Source organism: Mustela lutreola, chromosome 9 (assembly GCF_030435805.1).
Source record: "Mustela lutreola isolate mMusLut2 chromosome 9, mMusLut2.pri, whole genome shotgun sequence".
NCBI classification, from domain to species: domain Eukaryota; kingdom Metazoa; phylum Chordata; class Mammalia; order Carnivora; family Mustelidae; genus Mustela; species Mustela lutreola.
In genome coordinates, this window is record NC_081298.1 from 110,673,103 (window position 1) to 110,693,785 (window position 20,683).

Sequence of the window (20,683 nt, forward strand, 5' to 3'; positions counted from 1 at the left end):
ATCAAAAGCCCTCTAGTTTATAGGCTATAAAATGAGATTGATATATAAATTATATATTTGAAAGTAATAGGGCTCCAGAAATTACACAGAACAGGAAGTGGGGTAAAGGACCCAGGGAAGGGCCTGGAGGGAATGTGTGACATTTGAGCAAAGACATGGGGGGTGGGGTTTAGGAAGAACCTAAGGGAAACTTTTCAGGCAGAGGGACAGCGCAGGCCAGAGCCAGGTGTGTCTGGGGAACTGGGAGATGCTCAGAGAGGTCACGGTCATGGCAGCTGGAGAGGGTCTGTGTGAAGCGCTGCAGGAGGCTTCAGCTGGTGGTAAGAGTGAGGCGGAGCCCAGGGATAGGAACAGAGTGGTGTGGGGAGCCTAGGAGCTGCTTCCTGGTCTGAGCCAGCCTTCCTGCTGCTTCTGCTGTGAGAAGGAAAATAAGCCACAGCAGCCAGGCAGGTGGCAGGGTCCTTGTGGCCATCAGGCTGGGGCAAGGTACAGGTGACAGAGACGGTGAGAAGCAGGCTGGTCCTGGAAGCATACGAAGGTAGAGCTGAAAGGATTTGCTGACAGATGAGTGGGAGGGTGTAAGAGAAAGAGAGGCGGCTGAAGATAATGGTGAGGTCAAGGTTTTTGTCCTGAGCATCAGGACCTCTGAACCACTGTTCATAGTGGTGGGAAACAGAGGAGCAGACCTGGTGTGGGGCGAGGGTGGTGGGTGGTGGAGGGGGTTCCTTAGCTGTAGCACGATAATTGTGAGGCATCTAAGGACATCCTAGTAGAAGTGTTGAGGAAGCAGTTGGTAGTTGGGATATGAGGTATTTGGGGACTGAAGGGAGAAAATTGGGAGTCATTGGCACATACACAGGATTGAAAGCCAAAGGACTGGACAGAAGTGGTCTAGGGCCAAACCAGGCACACACACATGGAAAGGTCTCTGGATCCTATGCCCATCCCCTGAGCTTGGCCCCCTAGTGTCTACAGAAGGTCTCTATGGTTTATTCTATTCAGAAAAGCACTTATCCATGTTCCAGAAATTGACCTTGATCTAGTTCTAACCATTGGTTGGTATAAAGGCTCCCAGTTCTCCATGCTTCTTGATCTAGATGTGGGCCCTGGACATTGCTGGGCCAGCCGGAGCAGGAGCACCCGCTGGCCAGGGCAGGCGCCTGTGCCATCTGGGCCAATGAGAGCCCTTTCCAGATCCTTTGACAGTGAATGGCCCTGTGTCCAGAGATACAGTGACACAGAAGCCTGGTAGCTTCTAGTAGCCAAGAATAGAGCTACGTAGAAGAAGCCATTTGGGTGTGAGAGGTAGAGAACAGACTGAGCCCACGCTTCTGATCTTTCTTGTCCCTTTCTCTTCCAGTGGTCTGGTTTAAGGGCAGATAAATCCCTTTGCCTGAGCCAGTTCAATCAAGGGAGCCCAAATCTCAGTAATCAGCTGGAGAAAAGAGGCTAAACAGGGGTGCTGGGGAGGTTCAGAACTCAAGGGAAACACTGATTCCCCTAAGCCCTGGAAAGGCTCCCCCAAATCAGGCCTATGAGGGGCACGGGATGCACAAGTGGTTACTGAGGCCAGCGCCAGATGCAGCGCTGAGAGGGGTCAGTACTGACTGAGATCAATACTGTTGGTGATCTGATGATACTGAGTCCATTGTTTAAACAGACAGATAAGGCATGTGTTGGTTCACTTGGGTTCCCTACAGAGGTTTGACTGTTGCTTTCCTTGTTTGTTGATTTCTTCTACCAAGAATCTCAGGAAACAATGGATATATGGAGGAGGTTCATTCAGCGGTCAAGGTGGCTGGTTTGGGGTTTGGGGTGCAGGGCCTCTCCCTTCCCATTGTATTCTGGGTACAGGCCTCTCTGAGGTCCCCGTTCAGTACCCAGCAGCATCCCTACCAGAGGACAAACCAGACCAGGCACCACCGTGGAGCAGGGTCCAGCGGGCATCACCCCTCAGGGCCCAGCACACCCCAGGGTTTGGCGAATGTCACCTTCCCACTTACTGCTCACATCCTGAGCGAGGAGGCAGCCACGAGGACTGAGCTCCCGCAGGCGCTCTCCTTCCGTCAGGCGAGGGAGACCAGGCCATGTGATCACAGCGCACACATATGCTTCCAGCTCCCCCAGGAAGGGTAGAAGGGATAACCAGAAGAGAAGGAGGAAGGGGCTGCCTTCAGTGAGCCAGAAATTGTGAGGCGTCCGCAAAAGGCAGAAGGCAGGTGGGTTCACACTGAAGGAGGAAATTGGGGGAAGCAGAGCACGATGGTGCAGAGAACACGCCACGGCTTTCAGACCTGGGTGGGTGGCCACAGAGGGCAGAAGGGGTGTGGAAGGAGGAGCATCTGGTGGAGACATCCACCCTCTCTGCCGACCGCTTGTCTTCGCACACAGGTGCCCACCTGAGATCAGAACTAAGGTTGGGCATGAGGACCTAAGAAGCCGAGCAGTGCTGGGGGAGACTGGCCGTGCCCAAGGAGCACAGGGAACCTGGTCCCAGAAAAGGAGAGGCGGGTACATCCTACCACCGACCTCCCCACGCTGCCTTAATCTCCCTGCGGGGACAGAGCCCCAGGTGCTTGACACGAAGATGTGGTCGGGCTGCCCGAGAGCCCCCCAACATTTGAGGAAACCCAACCACATCAAAGAGAAGCATTAAGCTCAAGTGAAATGAAAAAGCAACCCCCAAATCGACAGAGTTACTAAGACAAACAAAAGCAGAAGAACAGAATAAATATCGGAGATTCTCTCAGAGATCCAAGAGGACATCATTTGCCTACAGAAGAGTCCGCAGTCTCGGAAGGGAAGGCGGGATTGCCGATCGCCCTCGGGTCACAGATGGGTGGAGGAGCCGAATGGTTGCCCTAAGAAACAAATTAATGAGCTTAACTCTGTAACCTAGAATTTCTATCAAATTATATATACCGAAAAATATGAAAATATGACAAAGAATTGCATCATGGGGCAATTTTTCAGTTTCTACTTGCTCCTAAAAGGAGTAAGCAGGAGGCACCTGGGTGGCTCAGTGGGTTAAGGCTCTGCCTTCGGCTCAGGGGATGATCTCAGGGTCCTGGGATCAAGTCTCACATCAGGCTCCTTGCTCAGTAGGCAGTCTGCTTCCCCACACCCCCCCCCACCTGCTTGTGATTTCTGTCTGTCAAATAAATAAAATCTTTTAAAAAAAAATAGGAGTAAGCCAATATGGAGAGAAAGAACAGAGAGGCGCGTTCATAAACACACTGTGGGAGTCATTTCATTTCTTCTCCCAGCAGTGCATTGAGGAGCTGTGGGGAGATTGAAGTGACTTCTCCGGTACCCCGCAGTGACTCGGAGAATCTGCTCCTGGTTCAGCCTCACCCCAGAGCCCAGGGCCATGCTAACGGAGACTTGCTGACTGACATGCTGGAACAGTGTTTCTCCAAGTGTGGCCCGTGGAACAGTAGCATATGTCATGTGATCAAGATCCTGGGGTCAACTATGTTTGAGAAGCGCTAGTCAGATGAGGCTAAACAAATTTTGTCTTTGTGACCTTTGGGAAGACTTTTTGCACCACCACCCCCTGGGCCTCGACTTTCCTCTCTGTTCAGTGGGAATCATAATGACATCCCGGGCTGTCTTTCAGGTTTTTTTTTTTTTTTTTTAAGATTTTATTTATTTATTTGACAGGCAGAGATCACAAGTAGGCAGAGAGGCAGGCAGAAAGAGAGGAGGAAGCAGGTTCCCCGCTGAGCAGAGAGCCCGATGTGGGGCTCGATCCCAGGACCCTGAGATCATGACCTGAGCCGAAGGCAGAGGATTTAACCACTGAGCCACCCAGGCGCCCCATGTCTTTCAGGTTTTGAGGCTCAAAGGAAACAAGGCATGTCACGTTGCATGTATGATTGTGCAAATACGGAATATCCTGGCTCGTGTGAGTCCCGTCACTAAGTCCTCTATCTCCTTGTGCTTCAGGCTTCGATGGGCAGCTGTACAGACCCAGCTTCTCATACATCATTGGGAAATTTGCCCTCCAGAGTCTGCTCTTTTGGTAAAAATGTTTGTGCTGAGAAGTGCCCTGTGTGTCTCTCCTTGAGCCCCGGCCCTCAGGTCAAGTCCAGGGTGGCTGGGCTCCATCTATCATGCTGCCAGCAGGAGTGGGGCTGCGTGTGGGCCTCCCACCCCTCTGACTGCAGCCCCGTGTCTTTTAGAAGTTCAGCACCAGGGGGATGAGGGCTGAGGAAGGAGCCTTGATCAAGGAGTTGAGAGACCTGGGCCACTGTGCCACTGTGTCCCCACTCTGTTCCCACTATGCCACTGTGTGACTTCATAGCCCCTGGCTGGGCCTCACTTGTCTCATCTGCGAAATGGGAGGAAATCACTGCAGGCTTTCCCACCCACCCCTAACCAGATCAGGCAGCAGCTAGAGAGGTTGTTATAAGGAAAAGAGCAGGGCAGGGAACAGGGAGGGGAGAAGAGGGAACAAATGTCTTGTTTCCTTTGAAATAAAGCCTGGTCTGAACCCTCACCTTGACTTCTTGGCTCCTGCCTGGCCCTGCTTCTGCCCCATGCTCTTACGGCCCCTTAAACTGGCTCCCCTTTTGTCCCCACCCAGTCACCACCTGCTCACTCCTGGTCACACTCTACTTTCCTGGAGCTTCATAGTCAAATCCTCTTCACATTCCTCTTTGCCTTCAGAGCTGGGCTTGGAAGGGTTCCAGCTCCCCCTGGGAAACTGGTTCTGGGTCTTGGGTTTGGGATGGAGCTCTTCACAGTACGGCTCCCGCTGCCATTGGTGGCCTGCCCATATGCTTCTTGAAGCCAACAGTCACATGTGACACATTTAATGCTGAATCTTCCAGGCACAGAGTAGATGCTCAGTAAAATATTTGTTGAATGAGCCTCTGCCTCCTTCTAACTCTGAAATCTTACATCTGTCTAGATTGAAGGAACATTCAAAAACCTCTTCTGGGGGGGTGCCTGGGTGGCTCAGTGGGTTAAGCTGCTGCATTCAGCTCAGGTCATGATCCCAGGGTCCTGGGATCAAGCCCCGCATTGGGCTCTCTGCTCGGTGGGGAGCCTGCTTCCCTTCCTCTCTCTGCCTGCCTCTCTGCCTATTTGTGATCTCTCTCTCTCTCTCTGTCAAATAAATAAATAAAATCTTAAAAAAAAATAAAAAACCTCCTTTGGGTCTAGCTAAAAGGCTCCTCTGGCCCTGACCCCTTTCCCACGATGGCCACAAGAGCCCTCTGAGGAGAAATTTTAGGTTGCTAGGGACCTCCTTGGAGCAAGTGCTCAGGTTAGAACCCCATGCTTCTGGAGGGCAGTAAGAGGGGTGCTGTGTCAGGATGAAACAATGTTATACGCGGGAGAGCCTGGGAGAAGGCCTGGCCCATAGTTAGCTCTTGGTTAATGTAGCTACTGTAATTATTAGTCCCCCATTCCCTCCCCTCGCTGAGCTCAGAGAGAAGTGTGGACTGGCTGAGACCTCCCAGCCTGTGGGAAGGAGGCAAGGGTGAATCGCAGATATGGGATTTTCAACCCCCAGCCCAGGGCTCTGGCTTCTCCCCTGCTGCTTCCCATCTCAGACCCCAAGGCTTTGATTCCCAGGCCATTCGTCTGCATCTGGCTGACACAGGGCATCAGGAATCAGCACACACCTCTCTGAGCTGCCAGAGGCCACAGAGCTGAGACGCTGGCATCAAGCATCTCGGGTGGAAATTCCCCAAGACACCCTTGGGCCCTCAGCTTGAGTACAAAGAAATGCTTATGTCCAGACTTCTTCACAGATCAGCAGCAAGGATGTGACTTCAGAGCACTTAGCATCAGTGTCATAAAACATGAGGATTGATGACCCTGTGTGACTGGGGCGAACGCCAAGGAGAACAAGTAGACTTGGAGTTGGCTTCTTGTGTGCATTTTGTGTGAAGGGCCCCCGCCTAGATTCAGCAGGGTGTTAAAATGACATGATACTAGTCAACATATGCACATAGAGCCCTCACACATGCTTGGGGAACACCTGATTTTCATGACAGTATAAGAGGGTGGGCCACAGGCTAAGGAATGTTTCCCCCACTTTGCAGATGAGGAAGCCAAGGCCCAGGAAGGTGAGAAAAGCAATGTATCTCGGGTCACAGACTCCCCATTACCCAATCCTCTCGCCAACACAGAGAGGTGGGAAAGCTAAGTTCAGCCAAGAAAAATTAATTTACCCAAAGAAACATGGTGGACATTGTGCAAACTGTAAGTGTCTGCAGTGAAGTTGCTGAGAATAACTATATTTGGCCTTATCCAGTCCTGTCATTCTGAGATGGTTGCTTCCTCTACACTGGACCTGTATAAGGGTAAGAAAAGATGTAGGAAAAGATGGGAAGTCCTCCAAATGAGAAAGGGAATGGGAATCTTCTGTCGCAGGGACCTAAGGAGTAGGATGAGGGGCGCTGAGGACAAGTTGGCTTCAAGTGTCCCTCTTTCCTTTACCTGTTCAGTATTCCTAGACTCTTATAAATCCTTGGGACAATACATGGGGATTTGGATATGCCCTGGGTGCAGGTAGAGACATGAAGAGAGATCCTCTTTTCTTGACAACGTGTAATCAAAGATCATTGGGTAATCAAAAGAGAGTTTTCCAGAAGTAGGCAGTAAGGGGTCTATGACTATGACTGCTATGACTCCATCTTGTGACAACTGGAGACATGTCCACATGTCAACAGCTTAGTTCTCTCATGCCTTCCAAGTCTGTCCAGACCACAAGAACCATGGGAAACAAGGTTTGTTAAATTAAGGAACATGAAGTTCCTTTCCTTCCAGAGATCACTGGCCCTGTTTCTGGGATTCTCAAGATGCTGAGAGATCCCATGGCTCCTGTGAGGGGCAAAAACTTATTCCCAGAGGCTGATTCTGACATGAGAAACTCCATCTCTTTCATACTTCTAATGGAATGTGTCTCCTGATGACAAATTCTCTCAGTTTTTGTTTAACTCAGAGTGTCTCAATTTGCCCTTCATTTTGAAAGACATTTTTGCTGGGTATAGAATTATAGGTTGGCTGGTTATTTCTCTTTGAGCACTTTGAAAAAATGTTATTCCATTGTATTTTGGCTTCTGTGGTCTTTGTCACAAAGTCTACCATCATTTATATTATGTCCCTAAATGTCTTTTTACTCTGGGTGTCTTTGAGATTTTCTTTTTACCTTTAATTTTCAGCAGGTTTTTTTTTTTTAAAGATTTTATTTATTTATTTGACAGAGAGAGATCACAAGTAGGCAGAGAGGCAGGCAGAGAGAGAGAGGAGGAAAGCAGGCTCCCTGCTGAGCAGAGAGCCCGATGTGGGACTCGATCCCAGGACCCTGAGACCATGACCTGAGCTGAAGGCAGCGGCTTAACCCACTGAGCCACCCAGGCGCCCAATTTTCAGCAATTTGACCATGATATGCCTAGCTGTGATTTTCTTTGTATTTATCCTATCTTGGATTTGTTGAGCTCATTGAAAATCTGATTTGATATCTTTCTTCTGTTTTGGAAATTTTTCTGCCATTACATCTTCAAATTCTGATTCTGTCTCTTGCTCTCTCTGCTTCTTCTGGGACTCCAATTACAGTTGTTGGGCTTTCTGATTCTGTTTCTTACTCTGTCTCTGCTTCTTCTGGAACTCCAATTACACATTTGTTGGGCTTATTTAATTTGTCCCACATTTTCCTTATATTCTTTTCTGGTTTTTCTTTCCTCTAACATTCATTGTAGTCCATTCACATTTATTGTAATTAATGATGTGGTTGGATTTCCATCTGTCATTTTGCTACTTTTTTTCTATTTGTCTCTTTTTTGTTCTCTGTTCCTCTTTACTGCCATTTATTGTGTCAAACATATATTTTATACCATTTTAATCCTCTATTTTTAACACCACATAATTTTGACTTACTTGCTTAGTGGATCTTGTAGGGATTATAATATACATTTTAATTATAACAATTTACTTCAGAATAATATTAATACAGTAAAATATAAAAACTTTCCTCCAATATTCTACTGCTTTCCAGCTAATTCCATTATTTCTGAGAAGACAGCTATTAATCACATCATTACCAGCCTGTGATGTGTCATTTTTCTCTTGCTGATTTTAAGATTTTCTTTGTATTTCAACTGTTTGACTGTGATGTGTATGGGGGGGGATATCTTCATGATTATCATTTTTTGAGGTTTTTGAGCTTCCTAGATCTAGAGATTAATGTTTTTTTTTTTCCCTCAAATTTGGAGATTTGGGCTATTATTTCTTCAAATGTTGTCTTTGCTTTTCTCTCACTCGCCTCTGTTCTTCTGGGACTGTCATCAGATTCCTATTGGTTTGTTTATTTATTTATTTATAAAAGATCTTATTCATTTACTTGAAAGAAAACATAAAAGAAGTAAATGAAAATTCTGAAGATGAAAAGTGAAATAACTGAAATTTTAAAATTCATTAGAAGGATTCAACAGCAGACGTGAGCTAGCAGAAAAAAGAATCAGTAACTTTGAAGAGAGATTATAGAAATTATCCAATCTGAAGAACAAAGAGAAAAAACATAGAAGAAATGTGAAATGACTCTCAGATATCTGTAGGCCAATATTAAATATACCAACATAAGGGCTCCTGGGGTGGCTCAGTTGGTTAAGTGTCTGCCTTTGGCTCAGTCATGTTCTCAGGGTCCTGGGATAGAGCCCCACATTGAGCTCCTGCTTGGTGGTGGGAGTCTGCTTCTCCCTCTCCCTCTGCTTATGGCTCCCCCTGCTTTTCTGTTGAGATCTTCAATACTCACAGCTTCTACTGACCTTTTTTTTTTCTTAAGCATGAGTCACATTTTCATGTTTCTTGGCATGTCTGCAATTTTTAATTGAACTCTGGATCAGGGACATGAGCAACTTCATGTGGTAGATGGTGTCTGCTTCTTCTGCGGGTCACCTGTGTTGTCAGGGTTGGAGGCAGTGAGAGACAGATGTGGGTTCCAGCTTGTTCTCACTTTTTCTCACTTCGTATCCAGCCTTTTCCTCTATATTCTAGTCCTGTTGACCCAAATACAGCAACTTCAGGCATATGTAGGGACAATAGCCTTCCATGGACTTCTTATTCAGCTCCCCCAATTGAGTCAGGTCTCATTCTTATAATAAACCCTTTATTCTCTCTATCACTCTGTTCTATAGCTATATTCTCTATCAGTCATAGTGGTTCTGCTTCTCTGATCAACCCTAGTGATGCAAATTTCCAACTTGCTGTTAAAATTTAAGCTTCATCTTTTCATTTATTTTGTCCATTTCCTTATTTTATTTTTGGAAACATGTTAATTATAGTTTTTTTGAAGTCCTCATCTGCTAATTCCAAAATCTCCATCATATCTGTATGTTTCTATTAAGTTCACGATCAACCACTTTTCCTTCTTCACATGCATAAAACTTTTTAACCTCATGCTGATTGATGTGCTTGTTATACATGTGAATGGTATGTTGTAGGGGCTCTGGGTTAGCTCCTCTCCCTTGAATTTTGTTTTGTCAGGCAATTAACCTTCTGGCAAACCACACTCATCCTGTGAAAGCTTGCATTTTGGCTTGTTAAAGTATATCTGTTTCAGCTTTTTTCTTATGTATAGAGTGTAGCTCTTCTCCTAAGTCATTGTCTTAATCCTAAAGTGTAGCCTTCCTGGGACCTCAACAGAAAGCCCAAGTTGTTCCCAAGTGAACTGGCTGGACTCGACCTTCAATATTTCCTCAGAGTTGTGTGACTTGTGAAATCTCCGTTCAGCTTTTAGTTTCCTCAGCCACTATTCTTTGCGAGCCCTCCTGGAGTCTCTCCCTGCTCATGAACAGCCTGACAATTGACCAAGGACCCAAGGGATATTTTTGTAGATTTGGGGGGTTCTTCCTTCTCTGTGCCTCCCTCATTTCCAAACACCTGCCCTCTCAAATCAGGGCTACCTTAGCCATCCTGAAGTCTGATCTCTATTTCCTCCATCCAGTGTGACCACCAGTGCTAGGAAGTTTTGCTGCCCAGCATTTTGAAAATACAGTCAGGAATAAAGAAGAAATGAAAGTCGGGATCATTTAATGTGATTCTCATGGATCATTGTCCTATATTAATTCATGTCCATTGCCCACATATAATTGTTGTACATGTTTTGTCTAGATTTTATAGTTATTTCCATTGGTAAGGTAAGTTTGATGTCAGCTACTTCATCATAATTAGAATTTTCCTTTTCTGCACTCAACAAGGCTGAGAGAGGTAATGCCATTTGTATAGTTAAAAACACAGATGTGTTCAGACTCACCTGTGTTCTTGCTTGGTCTCTGAATGTCAACAGGATATACAATGAATCCTTTCTCTGTGATAATAACAGAAGCTTTAGACCTTTTGAGTACCTCACATGGGTGAAAGTCACTGTTCTAAGTGCTTTGCATGTGCTAATTTATTTTGCCCTCACACTTACTCTGTGAAAGGTATTATCATTCCCATTTATAGTTGCAGAAACTGAGTCTTGTTGAGGCTTATTACTTGCCCAGGGTCACATGGCTAATAAGTGGAAAGGCCAGGATTTGAATCCAGGCACTCTGTCTTCAAAGCCTGCACTATTAACCAATATCCCACACTGTCATTTAAAAACAATCTTAAGATTTAAAAAAAAAATGTTTTGTTATATAGGCACTTGTGTGGCACAGTCTGTTAAGCATCCGACTCTTGCTTTTGGCTCAGGTCATGATCTCAGGCTTATGGGATCAAGCCCCATATTGGGCTTCATGCTCAGCATGGAGTCTGCTTCAGATTCTCTCCCCCTCTCCCTCTATCCCTTCTGCTCGTGCACACACACACACACTCTCTCTCTTTCTCTAAAATAAATCTTCAAAAAATTTCTTGTATAAGTTATGAGAAAATCACTGTAGGAGCAGAGCCTTAAATATAGCTTTTCCTCCCAGGAATCTGCATTTGGAGTGTGTAGAATCTGTCGGCTTACTTCATTTCTCTCAATGAAGCTCCCTCCTTTCCAGTCCTTCTGCCTCTACCTGGGTGCAGGCAACCTTCACCTTCCACCCAAACTCTTCCCTGTCCTCATCATGGGCTTCTCTGCCTCCAGGCTTGTTCTTGAAGTAGCAGGGCCAGAGAGGAAAGGCAGGAAGCTAAGCAGAGGAATGCTGGTGAGGACTGGAGCCAAGAAAACCAGCCCAACCATTGAGCTGGAAGGTGGAGGAACCTATAGGTGGTGAGGAAAGCAGCAGAACAAACAGCTGGAGCCCTCAGTTGGGGCTTGAACAATTAGAAGAAAGCTTCCGGGCAAAAGATTGGCAACTGGCAAGGAGCAGGCAGATATGAGGGAAGACAAGAGCCCCAAAGAGCCATTGTGGTCAGCACAGGAAGTGGATGGGTAGGGAGAGGTTGTGAGGCACATGACCCATCTCTCTGTGACACTGCCTTCACAGTACATTCAAACAACAGCTTTGCCTCTTAATGGTGAGCACTTGGTGTACATCTCTTAAGCTTCACTTTCTCCTCAGTTTCATGGCACAAAAACCTAAGTAATGGTGACACAAATGAGACAAGGGTTTAGTTTTCTCAAGCAATGACAAATCCAGAGGTAGGTAGTTGTTAGGTTTAGTTCAGCAACTCAAGCCATCACAATTCAGGAACCTATGTCCTTCTCTCATGGCTCCAGATATAACCATCATAATCCATTCCACAAAGGATTGGAGAGAAATTACAAAAAAGGCAGATTCCATGAAGTCTCTCCCACTCCATTTAAGGTGGTTTCCAAGGAGCCCCACCCAATGGCTTCTGCTTATATCTCATTGGCCTAAACTGTGTCATATGGCCATCTCTAGCCACAAAGAAAGCTGGGAAAAGTAGTTTCTCTGCAGAGGACATTGTTGCCCCCAACAAAATTAAGGTTCTGCTAGAGAGAAAGAAGGAAAAAACAAATCCTAAGTCCATGCAACCAAAAATCTCTGCCACAGGGGTACATGATGTTATTTCCTCCATAATTAGGGTCAACATGAAGAAGAAACCAGGTAATTTTTGTAAAGCATCTAGCAGATACCTGGCTCAGACAATAGCAGTGTATATTCCCAAACTCAAGGAGCTCTTCTAATTAGCCCATCTAAGGAAAATCCCCAAGAGAAACTGACTCTGTAGAATGCTCACCAGGACCATCCACAGAGTGAGGGCTCACTAAATATTTGAGGCATTGACTTGTCTAAGCCTCACCCAAGGAGAAAGCATCAGCAGAGGCTGGTGAGACACAGTCTGAAGCCTTTTTAAAGCCCTGTGTTGGAGGAAGTAGACTCTCTTTACTTGGTGGGTAGAGTGATGAGACTTTGGTCCTTGGACTTAGATACTCTAAGAGAGTGGTATGAATGCAAAAACTGTAGTTTGTCTGCTCCAAATCTACTCCTTACTTCATCCCTCTTTAGGGAGCTGTGGTTCTAGCCTCAGGTGTCTCCCTTCCTCCTTCTGCTACAAGTAGAACTGGGTCTTCTTCCTCACCCTGGGGGTGGTCCTGATTGATCTGAGCCATCATGTTTGCATTAATTAGGTTAGATCAGGTGTTGTAGCAATGAGACTCAATGTAGCTCAGTGGCCTAAGGACAAAGTTTATTTCTGTCTCCTGTGACCATCCTGAAGTGAGTGCTCAGGTTGGTGAGGGGCTCCACTCCATGCAGACATGCAGGGCCCCAGTGATTTCCACCTTGTGGCTCTGCCAACTCTTCCCTATCCAAACTTTGGAACTGAATTCAGATAATTTTCTAAGATGCCTTTCACTCAAGAGTTCTCGTACTTCTTATCCAAAACTCAGGACTCTGATAGATTTGAATGTGACATTACACTACTCATGACCTGAATTTACCAAAATAAGTCTCACATCTGAATTCAAAAAACATGGATTTGGATAGTGAGGATTCTTGGGCTACCCATGCTGCAGTGGAAGGAGAAAGCTTAACTGGCTACCTTAGTTCTGTTCTCTGGATCCACCACCTTGCCCCTTGTCCTCCACAGTTCCAGCCTTGTCCTCCATTCCCTGTCCATTTCCCTCTGGGCCACATTTGAAGTAGGCATTGGGAAGTGTGTCTTCCTCTGAAGTCAGAGAGCTTTCCAAGTTTTCTGCTAGTACAAGTTAGGAAGGTCAAGAGTTGTTGTGGATCTTGATTACTCACAGGATTTGGGGGCCAGACTTCTGGCTTCTATCACAATATAATTCCCTCAAAGATTTGGTCATTTTCTGGTTCATTTTCTTCCAGTCAGTTCTGTGTTCAGTAACCACTACCGACGTTCTTTTCTGAATATAGTTCTCCTATAGTTGCTTTATTTCTTGGCTTCCTTCTTCTACCCATTTCTGTCTCATTTGAGGCCATCTTTGTTTGGCTGAATGTTTGGCTGATAAATCTGAAAAGACCTTTGAAAAACATTTTCTGCAACAATCTTATTTCTATTGCTTGGTCCAAGTGTTTGCTTTGCTAACGTCGTGAAGCCTTCTGTACCTTGTGTCTCCTTCTTCCTTTCTTCCTCTATTTTCAAAATAGCCAGCTCTCACCTTATTATATCTTTTTCTTTAAGAGATTTTTTAAAGTTTATTTCTTTCTCCTTTAACATATCAGGGTGAATGTTCTAGCTTGGTGGGCGGTTCTGTTCCATGTAGGTCATTCAGGGACCAAAGTCCCTTCTATCTTGTGGCTCCACACCCTCCTCCTCTTCCAGATGTGTCAGGATCTGCATGACTGAGGCTGGTCATTGACATGTCTGGGTTCCTGCCAGTAATAAAAAGAGAAGAGATAATGATGAGGCTACTCATTCGTTGACTTAAGGCCTCCATCCCCAAAGGAACATCCATCTCTTCTACTGTTATGAACTTACTCATATGGCCACAACTAATTGCAAAGGGGTCTGGGAAATACTGTCACCACTGGGCAGCCATGTGCCCAATTAAGGCTTTTTTACTTTAGAAGAAAGGAGAGGAGAATGAGTTTTGGTGTAGAGCCAGGAGTCTCTCCTATAGTGCTGGTCTCATTCCTCTTGCCAACAACAGATTTAGCCATGGCATGTGAAATAATTCCAGTCAAGAAACACCAAGAAGTGTTCATGGGAAGCTTAATGGGTAAATTTTTTTTCACTATTAAAAAAAGACATAGGAAGAGATGATCCCATCTTTTCCAGGACATTGTCACATCAAGATGTGATGTCTGGAACTAGGCATCCACCTTGTGTCATGAGAGGAGCAGGTTGTGGGTAAGGTTAATGCTTTGAGGCTGGAGATGTAGGTAGATACATGAACTCAGGTCCTTAATGATACCCCTAGGTCTGAGCTGATTATCCCTGGAGCCACCCCAGTGCTGGACTTCTGTGTGTGACATGGTGCACTTCATAACAGTTTAAGTTAAAGGAAAGGAGGATTTCTGTTACCTGTAGCCACAAACCTCCCACATTTCATCTGAGGTTGGGCCAGAGCAGAGACTGTGTGGATGGGTTCTCTGCAATCCCCAGAGATCTATCTGATTGGAAGATTTGGGCAATACCATAAGATAAAGTAGACCCCTTTGGTGTCACTTGGTGTTTCTGGCTCTGAGGAAGTGGGCATCTCCAGGAACAGATCCCTCATGCCTGACTTGGGAGGCTTCACTTCCATCAGCTTGTCAGATTCTCATAGCTCGCTGTTTGACAGGCATGTCACCAAGTGACTCCATTTTACAAAAAGGAAAGGGAAGCTTGGAGAAGTGGTGTGCCTTGGCCAACTCTGCCAATAGATTACGATTGGAACTAGGGACTTGGCCCTGGTTCTCTTGGACTCCCAGTCTGGTGCTCTTGCTAGTGATACCAGAACAGCCTCTGCTGAACTAATTAGAGGAAAATCATCATCTGATATCCCATTAATTATTTTATAAATATACTGAGGCAGGTACTAATTATACATTCAGGAAGCTTATCATCTGGTGGGAGAACAGAAACAAATCAATGAATACATAAATAGCTAAACTCACACTGCAAAGAGGGAAGGGGATGGGAGGTAGAGCAGAGCAGGGACTAATAAGGGGAGCAGGTCAGGGAAGATACTCTGCAAAAGTGACATTTGAGACCCAAAAGACAAGTAGGCACTAATTAGTTGGGTGAAATGGAAGAGGAGGAGAAGAAAGAACATTCGTGGCTCAGAGAAGAGCTAGCTAGATCTGGAGAATCTTGGGGCCATTCAGGTAGCTGCAGGTGTGGCTGGCGTCATTTGAGCAAAGGACAGGAGGAAGGGTCTGATCATGCTGGTGTAGAGGGGCATGGCAGGATTGAATTAAAATCATAGGCTGTGGAGCTGGAATGTTTGGGTTCAAATTCTGATGCTGTGTATTATCAGCTGTGTGCTCTTAACCAAAGAATTAACCACTCTGTGCTTCAAGTTCTTCCTCTTATCAAGCCCCTACCTTATTGGGATCTATGAGAAAAGAAGAGTGGTGTTGAAGTGCCTGGTGCATGGTGAGTGCTTAGTAAATGTCAGCTGCTCTGATGGGCCATATTAAGGATTTTGGTCTTTGTTCTATGAGTAACGAGGGTTGCATTGATTAAGACCCTTTTGGTTGCAAGGAGCAGCAACCCAACTCACATTGGCTTAAGCAGCAACAGGGAGATTTATTGGCTCACATAACTGAAAGAGACAGGTTTAGGTGTGCCATTAGGCACAGCTGGATCAAGGCATAGAACATTGTCAATTGGGCTATTTTCTTTAGTTCTGTTTTCCAAAGAAATAACTTCCTTCTTCAGCTTCCTGTTCCCACATGGGTGGCAGAATGGCCATTTAGCTGCCATAGTGAATAAGAGTGCCCCTCCTTTTTGTCCCAGGGCCAGTCATGAAGGTCTCTCACTGAGTCCCAGCAGGTACCCACCCCTGAATAAATCACTATGGCAGTGGAGGGGTGGTATGCAGTGGGAAAAGAGGAATTGGTGTTGGTTGACCAGTTATATTGCCAAAGATCCAAAATCACAAGGCTGGCAGGGGCAGGGGGTTCTACAAAGGAAATTGGGAGGGCTGTCACCACATCAGGGAGAAGAATGTCAAGCAGGCAAACACAACTGGTGTTGAGTCAGACAGCCACTCGAAGTTTTAAGCAAGGGAAAAACAGGGTCTTATGTCCATCTTGAGATGACCACTCTGGTTGCCGAAAGAGGGAGAGACAGGAGGAGGATGGAATGGAGATGGGGAGAGCTGCTGGCAGCAGGAGTCCAGGAGAAAGGGACAGTGGCATGGCCAAGCTCGTGGCAGGGGAGCCAAGATGGATGAGAAAGAGGCACAGTGCCGGAGTTTGTTGGTAGACTGGGCAGGATTGGGACAGGAAGATTCCAGGCTAAGCCAGGGTTTTGGTTCTGAGCAGCTAAGATTGAGCTTGAAGGAGGGACGGGTTTGGGGGAAGCCTGACAGTCTAGCTCTGAACACACCGCATGTAAAGAGCCTTGGAACATCCACGGGGAGGAGTCTTAGAGGCATTTCTTTGGGATGTGGAATTCCACTCGTGGACATTCTTGTTTGGTTCCTAGGAAGTATGAGAAAGAGAAATAAACTGAGTAATGACTGTTTTGCCCTCTCCCTCTGGGAGAGTTGAGACAGGAGCCACTTGCTGAGCTGTTTGCTGGGCATAGGTCCCTCAAACAGCATGTGTGTAGCCTAGTCCCTGCCTTAAAACTCAAAAGACCTTTTAAAATCCTTGAGCAACTACATGATCAGTAGGCTGGGGCACCCAATTAATGTTTGGTCAAAGAGACAGGTCCCAACCCACAAGAGCTGACAGCACAGCTGTGGTGAGAGAGGGGTGACATGGGAGATGTCCGGGCAGACAGCCAAAACACAGTGCAGAACAGCCCGGCCCAGGCAGCAGAGGCCATGGCGGTTCTGAGGAGAAGCGGGTTGGTATAGGGCTGGCATAATCTGGGAAGTCTTCCTGGAGGCAGAACTGGAGTGGTAGCAATATTCCAGGCACAGGAAGACCATGACCTCAGGTGTGGGATGCCAGGCTAAGTTCGGGGTGTGCCCCAGACCACCCCAAAACAGCTGGAGGTCCAAAAATTTTCTAAACCAGGACACCAAGTCCTCCAAGACCCTCCCAGACATCTTGAAGTCTTCCAAGAGAGGGCTTGGGGCTCCCCAGCCCTCTACTATCACCCGGGGTAGAGCGAGCTGCTCCCTCCACATTGCGCCCTGTCTTTCCCTACTTCCATGGCAGTCTACAGCACCCTGAAGGGCAGGGATTTCTCTGTCTGTGCCCCTCCCCCAAGACAGGGAGCTGGTAGGGATCACTGTCAACAGCCAGCATGCTCCTTGCCACAGGAGGCACTTGGGGGATGTTGGGGAGGGCACAGCTGGGAGCTAGGGAAGGGAGCTACAGCCAGCTGGGAAAGGCCTGGCCTGGGACTTCATGGGTGTGGGGAGGATGTATAAGGTCTGGGGGCTTGTCTGCCAGCTTCCCTGAATAGGTCCCATGGAAGCAGGGAGCGTGATGGGGCCATCAGCCCAGCCTCAGTGGACCTGGTTGGCCCCAGGGCTGGCAGGCCCCAAGCTCGTGAGTGAGCGGGGGAGTCAGCTTCCCATCCATTAGGCCCCTGGCCCAGGCAGCTAATGCCGAGCGGACATTCTGCTCTCATCCCTGGTATCCACTTAGGCATCGTTAATATTTTACGCCACAGAGCCAGGGGATCAATGTCTCATTTATAGCTCAGTGTTTATGAGCAGCCATTGAAGCTTTCCCAGGGAAGATGCTCAGGAGCATCAGGGGAAACTGAGGCAGGAGAGCAGGGGTGGACCAGCTTCTGGAGGACCCCCCGTATGGCTTCTTTTGCTTGCTCAGTTCTCTATCTGCCCCCTCCCCCCATCTGTCTCTCATCTGGCACTCTGAACACACCCAGCTCCAAGAATACATCATAAGAGGCCATCAGAGCCCATGACACAGGTCAACCCTCGTCTCTCTCTCTCTGGATCTTTTACAAGCCCTTGGAGAGGTGGGCTTGTCATCCCCATTTTAGGAAACAGGCTTAGAGAGGTTAATGTATTCTTAACTAGACCACTGACTGAGGACTGGTGGCAATGGGCTTGGACACAGGCTAGATTTTACTCAGCATGTAAGTGTGTAAATTAGGAGAGTCTTGAGCCTTTATTAACTTACACATTTTAGCAACTCATGTGCTCCAACAGAGCTGTGTTCTCTGGCTATCATTAGCATCTCTGCTTAGACTTCTTGGTCAGTGGAGACTCACCACATCCCACTAAATGCAATTGAAAGCTGTGCATTTACAGTTCTTTAAAAATATCTCCAATAACTCAGACTTTTAACCAGGTGTGTTAAACACTGAGGTTGAACTGCACCGGCCAGAAGAAACCCAGCAGCCTCTCTCCCACCCGTTTCCACTGGAAACAGTGTGGTATGCTGGCCCAGCATCTGCTCTGGAATCCAGAAGGCCTGGGCTGCCCCTGTGTCCCTTCCCTGGCCCAACATTTAGGCCTCGGTTTTCTTAACTGTAAAATGGGGACGAGAAATGCCCACTGGGGCAGCCCTTACGGATTATGAGTAAAGCTAAAGGTTTGGTTCCTGTACCAGCTCCAGAAGGGCCCTGGTCCACGCACGCTGCTGTACCGAGTTCTGCGCCTGGGGCGCAGTACACGTTCAGTATTTGCTGAACGAATGACCGACCCAGTGGGTAGCAGAGGCTCATACAGGGAAGCTACTGTTGTTCTGACCCTACGTCCAAACGCGTGGAACGGGGCTGGATTTCCCCCTCCACTAAGGCAAATGGAGAACTTCTAAAGAACTTGGAGGGGCGCCTGGGTGGCTCAGTTGGTTAAGCAGCTGCCTTAGGCTCAGGTCATGATCCCAGCGTCCAGGGATCAAGTTCCACATAGGGCTTCTTGCTCAGCAGGAAGCCTGCTTCTCCCTCTGCCTCTGCCTGCCACTCTGTCTGCTTGTGCTCACTCTCTCTGACAAATAAACAAAATCTTTAAAAAATAAAATAAAATAAAATAAAATAAAATAAAGAAGTTCGAAGCAGCCCGAGCCTTCTCCCGCTCTAAGCCCGGGGCTGGCGAGGACACCCGCAGAACGCAACGCCCGCGGGAGGGCAGCAGAGAGCCACGGCTCGGGCCCTCGAGTCCCGGAGTTCCGAGACTTGGAAGGATCCCGGGCTCCGCCCTGCCACGCCCCCATCTCTCCCAGTCCTTTCCTATCCCGTGCCTCCAGGCTGGAAGAGAGTGATTCACAAACGAATTAGCGCTCCAGTGCACTGCCCGCGCGTCGGACTTGGCATCCGTTTAGCTCTTTCCCACAGCCGGAAAGGCAGGCGGGCACCAGCCCCTCTGTAGGTAGGAGGAATCGGCAAGTCCGTGACTCGACCAAGGTCACGCAGCAAAATCAGGAGTGGAACTCAGTTCCGTAGTCTCTAATGCCAAAGCCCACACTCCCTCTAAAAGCCTGGAGCGCACGTGGGTTTCCGGAACTGGATAACTTTGAATACCAACTTTTTCATTTCCAGTGGGGGCCAGACGAAGGCCAAGTTCAGTCTCGAGCCGAGACCTGGTGGTGTGGGAAATACCCCGGGGTGAGAGGGCTTTCCCGATCCCCCGAAGGCCGGCTCTGCCTTGGCCGGCGGGGCAGTGAGCGGCTGTGGCAGGCTCCGCACCGCTCAGCAAGGAGTACGGATCCCCGAGTCCTCGCAGAGAGCAGTGCTGCGGCTCCCTTCCCCTCCGGTCCCCGGCCCGTTCCCCAGCCACTCAGCCCCCACCCGCACAGGCAGTTGGGTGAAACCGCCGACCGCTGGGTCGCCGGGGGCATGGCTGGGGGGTGGTGGCGGTGCGCCAGGCTCCGTACGAGGGCTGGGCCGTACGGGGCGGGGCCACCTCCCTCCGCCCCTTCCCGTGCTCGCGCGGGCGGGAGGGGGGCGGCCGCAGGGGACGCCTCCCCGGGTGGTCGCCGCGCCTAGGCCAATGAGCGCGCTGGGAGCCGCGATGAAGGCTGGGGCGGCCGGGAGCGCCCGGGACCCCCGCCGCCGCCGCCGCGCCCCCGTGCCCTCGCGTCCCTGGGGCTGGAGACGGGGCGAAAGAGGCGCGGCGCCCGCGCGGGCCATGGAGGCGTCTCTGGCCCGCGCCGGCCGCCCGAGCTGCGCTCCGCGCCGCCGCCGCCGCCGCCGCCGCGCCTCGAAGTTTGCCGGCTGACTCGGAAAGTTGCGCTCGGGCTCTGCTGCCGCGCGGCGTCCAACCTCCCGGCCTGCCCAGTTCGCCGCCGCAGCCGCCCTCCTCGGGGCTCGGACCCCGTCTACACCCGCAGCCCCGCCTGCCGGGGGATGTGAGCCGCGGCCTCCCCAAGAGGCCGGGCGGGCTGCACCGGCCCGGGCGCCTCCCGAGGCACGCGCGGGCGAGGGGCACGCCCCGGCCCTGGGCAGCTCGGGTCGCCATGGGCATCCAGGGCATGGAGCTGTGCGCCATGGCCGTGGTGGTGCTGCTGTTCATCGCCGTCCTCAAGCAGTTCGGCATCCTGGAGCCCATGTCCATGGAAGGTAACGCGTGGCCGTCCGCTCCTCTGCCGGGCTCAGCAGTGTTTGGGGAGTGAGCAGCAGCGGAGCGCGGGTCTGCGGGCCCGGCGAGTGCTGCCCTTGGGCGCTCAGCGGCACTGGCCGCTAGAGCCGCCGCCCCCTCCGGACTCCAGAGGGCTGGCCTGGGACTGAGGGAATGGAGAAGCCTGGGGCT

General features: G+C 48.9%; 1 protein-coding gene across 4 annotated transcripts in view; it reads left to right on the plus strand.

The window, feature by feature from the left end:
- KCNIP3 (potassium voltage-gated channel interacting protein 3) overlaps positions 1 to 20,683 on the plus strand; it is an 82,215-nt gene that overhangs the window by 36,053 nt on the left and 25,479 nt on the right. The window contains exon 1 of one of the 4 annotated variants that reach the window (XM_059188436.1): positions 20,107 to 20,493. The exons of the other annotated variants lie outside the window; for them this stretch is intronic. Coding sequence (XP_059044419.1) covers positions 20,391 to 20,493 — 103 coding nt within the window. The 5' untranslated portion in view covers positions 20,107 to 20,390. Of the gene's footprint in view, positions 1 to 20,106; positions 20,494 to 20,683 lie in introns of those variants that run through there. 4 annotated transcript variants of the gene reach the window in all.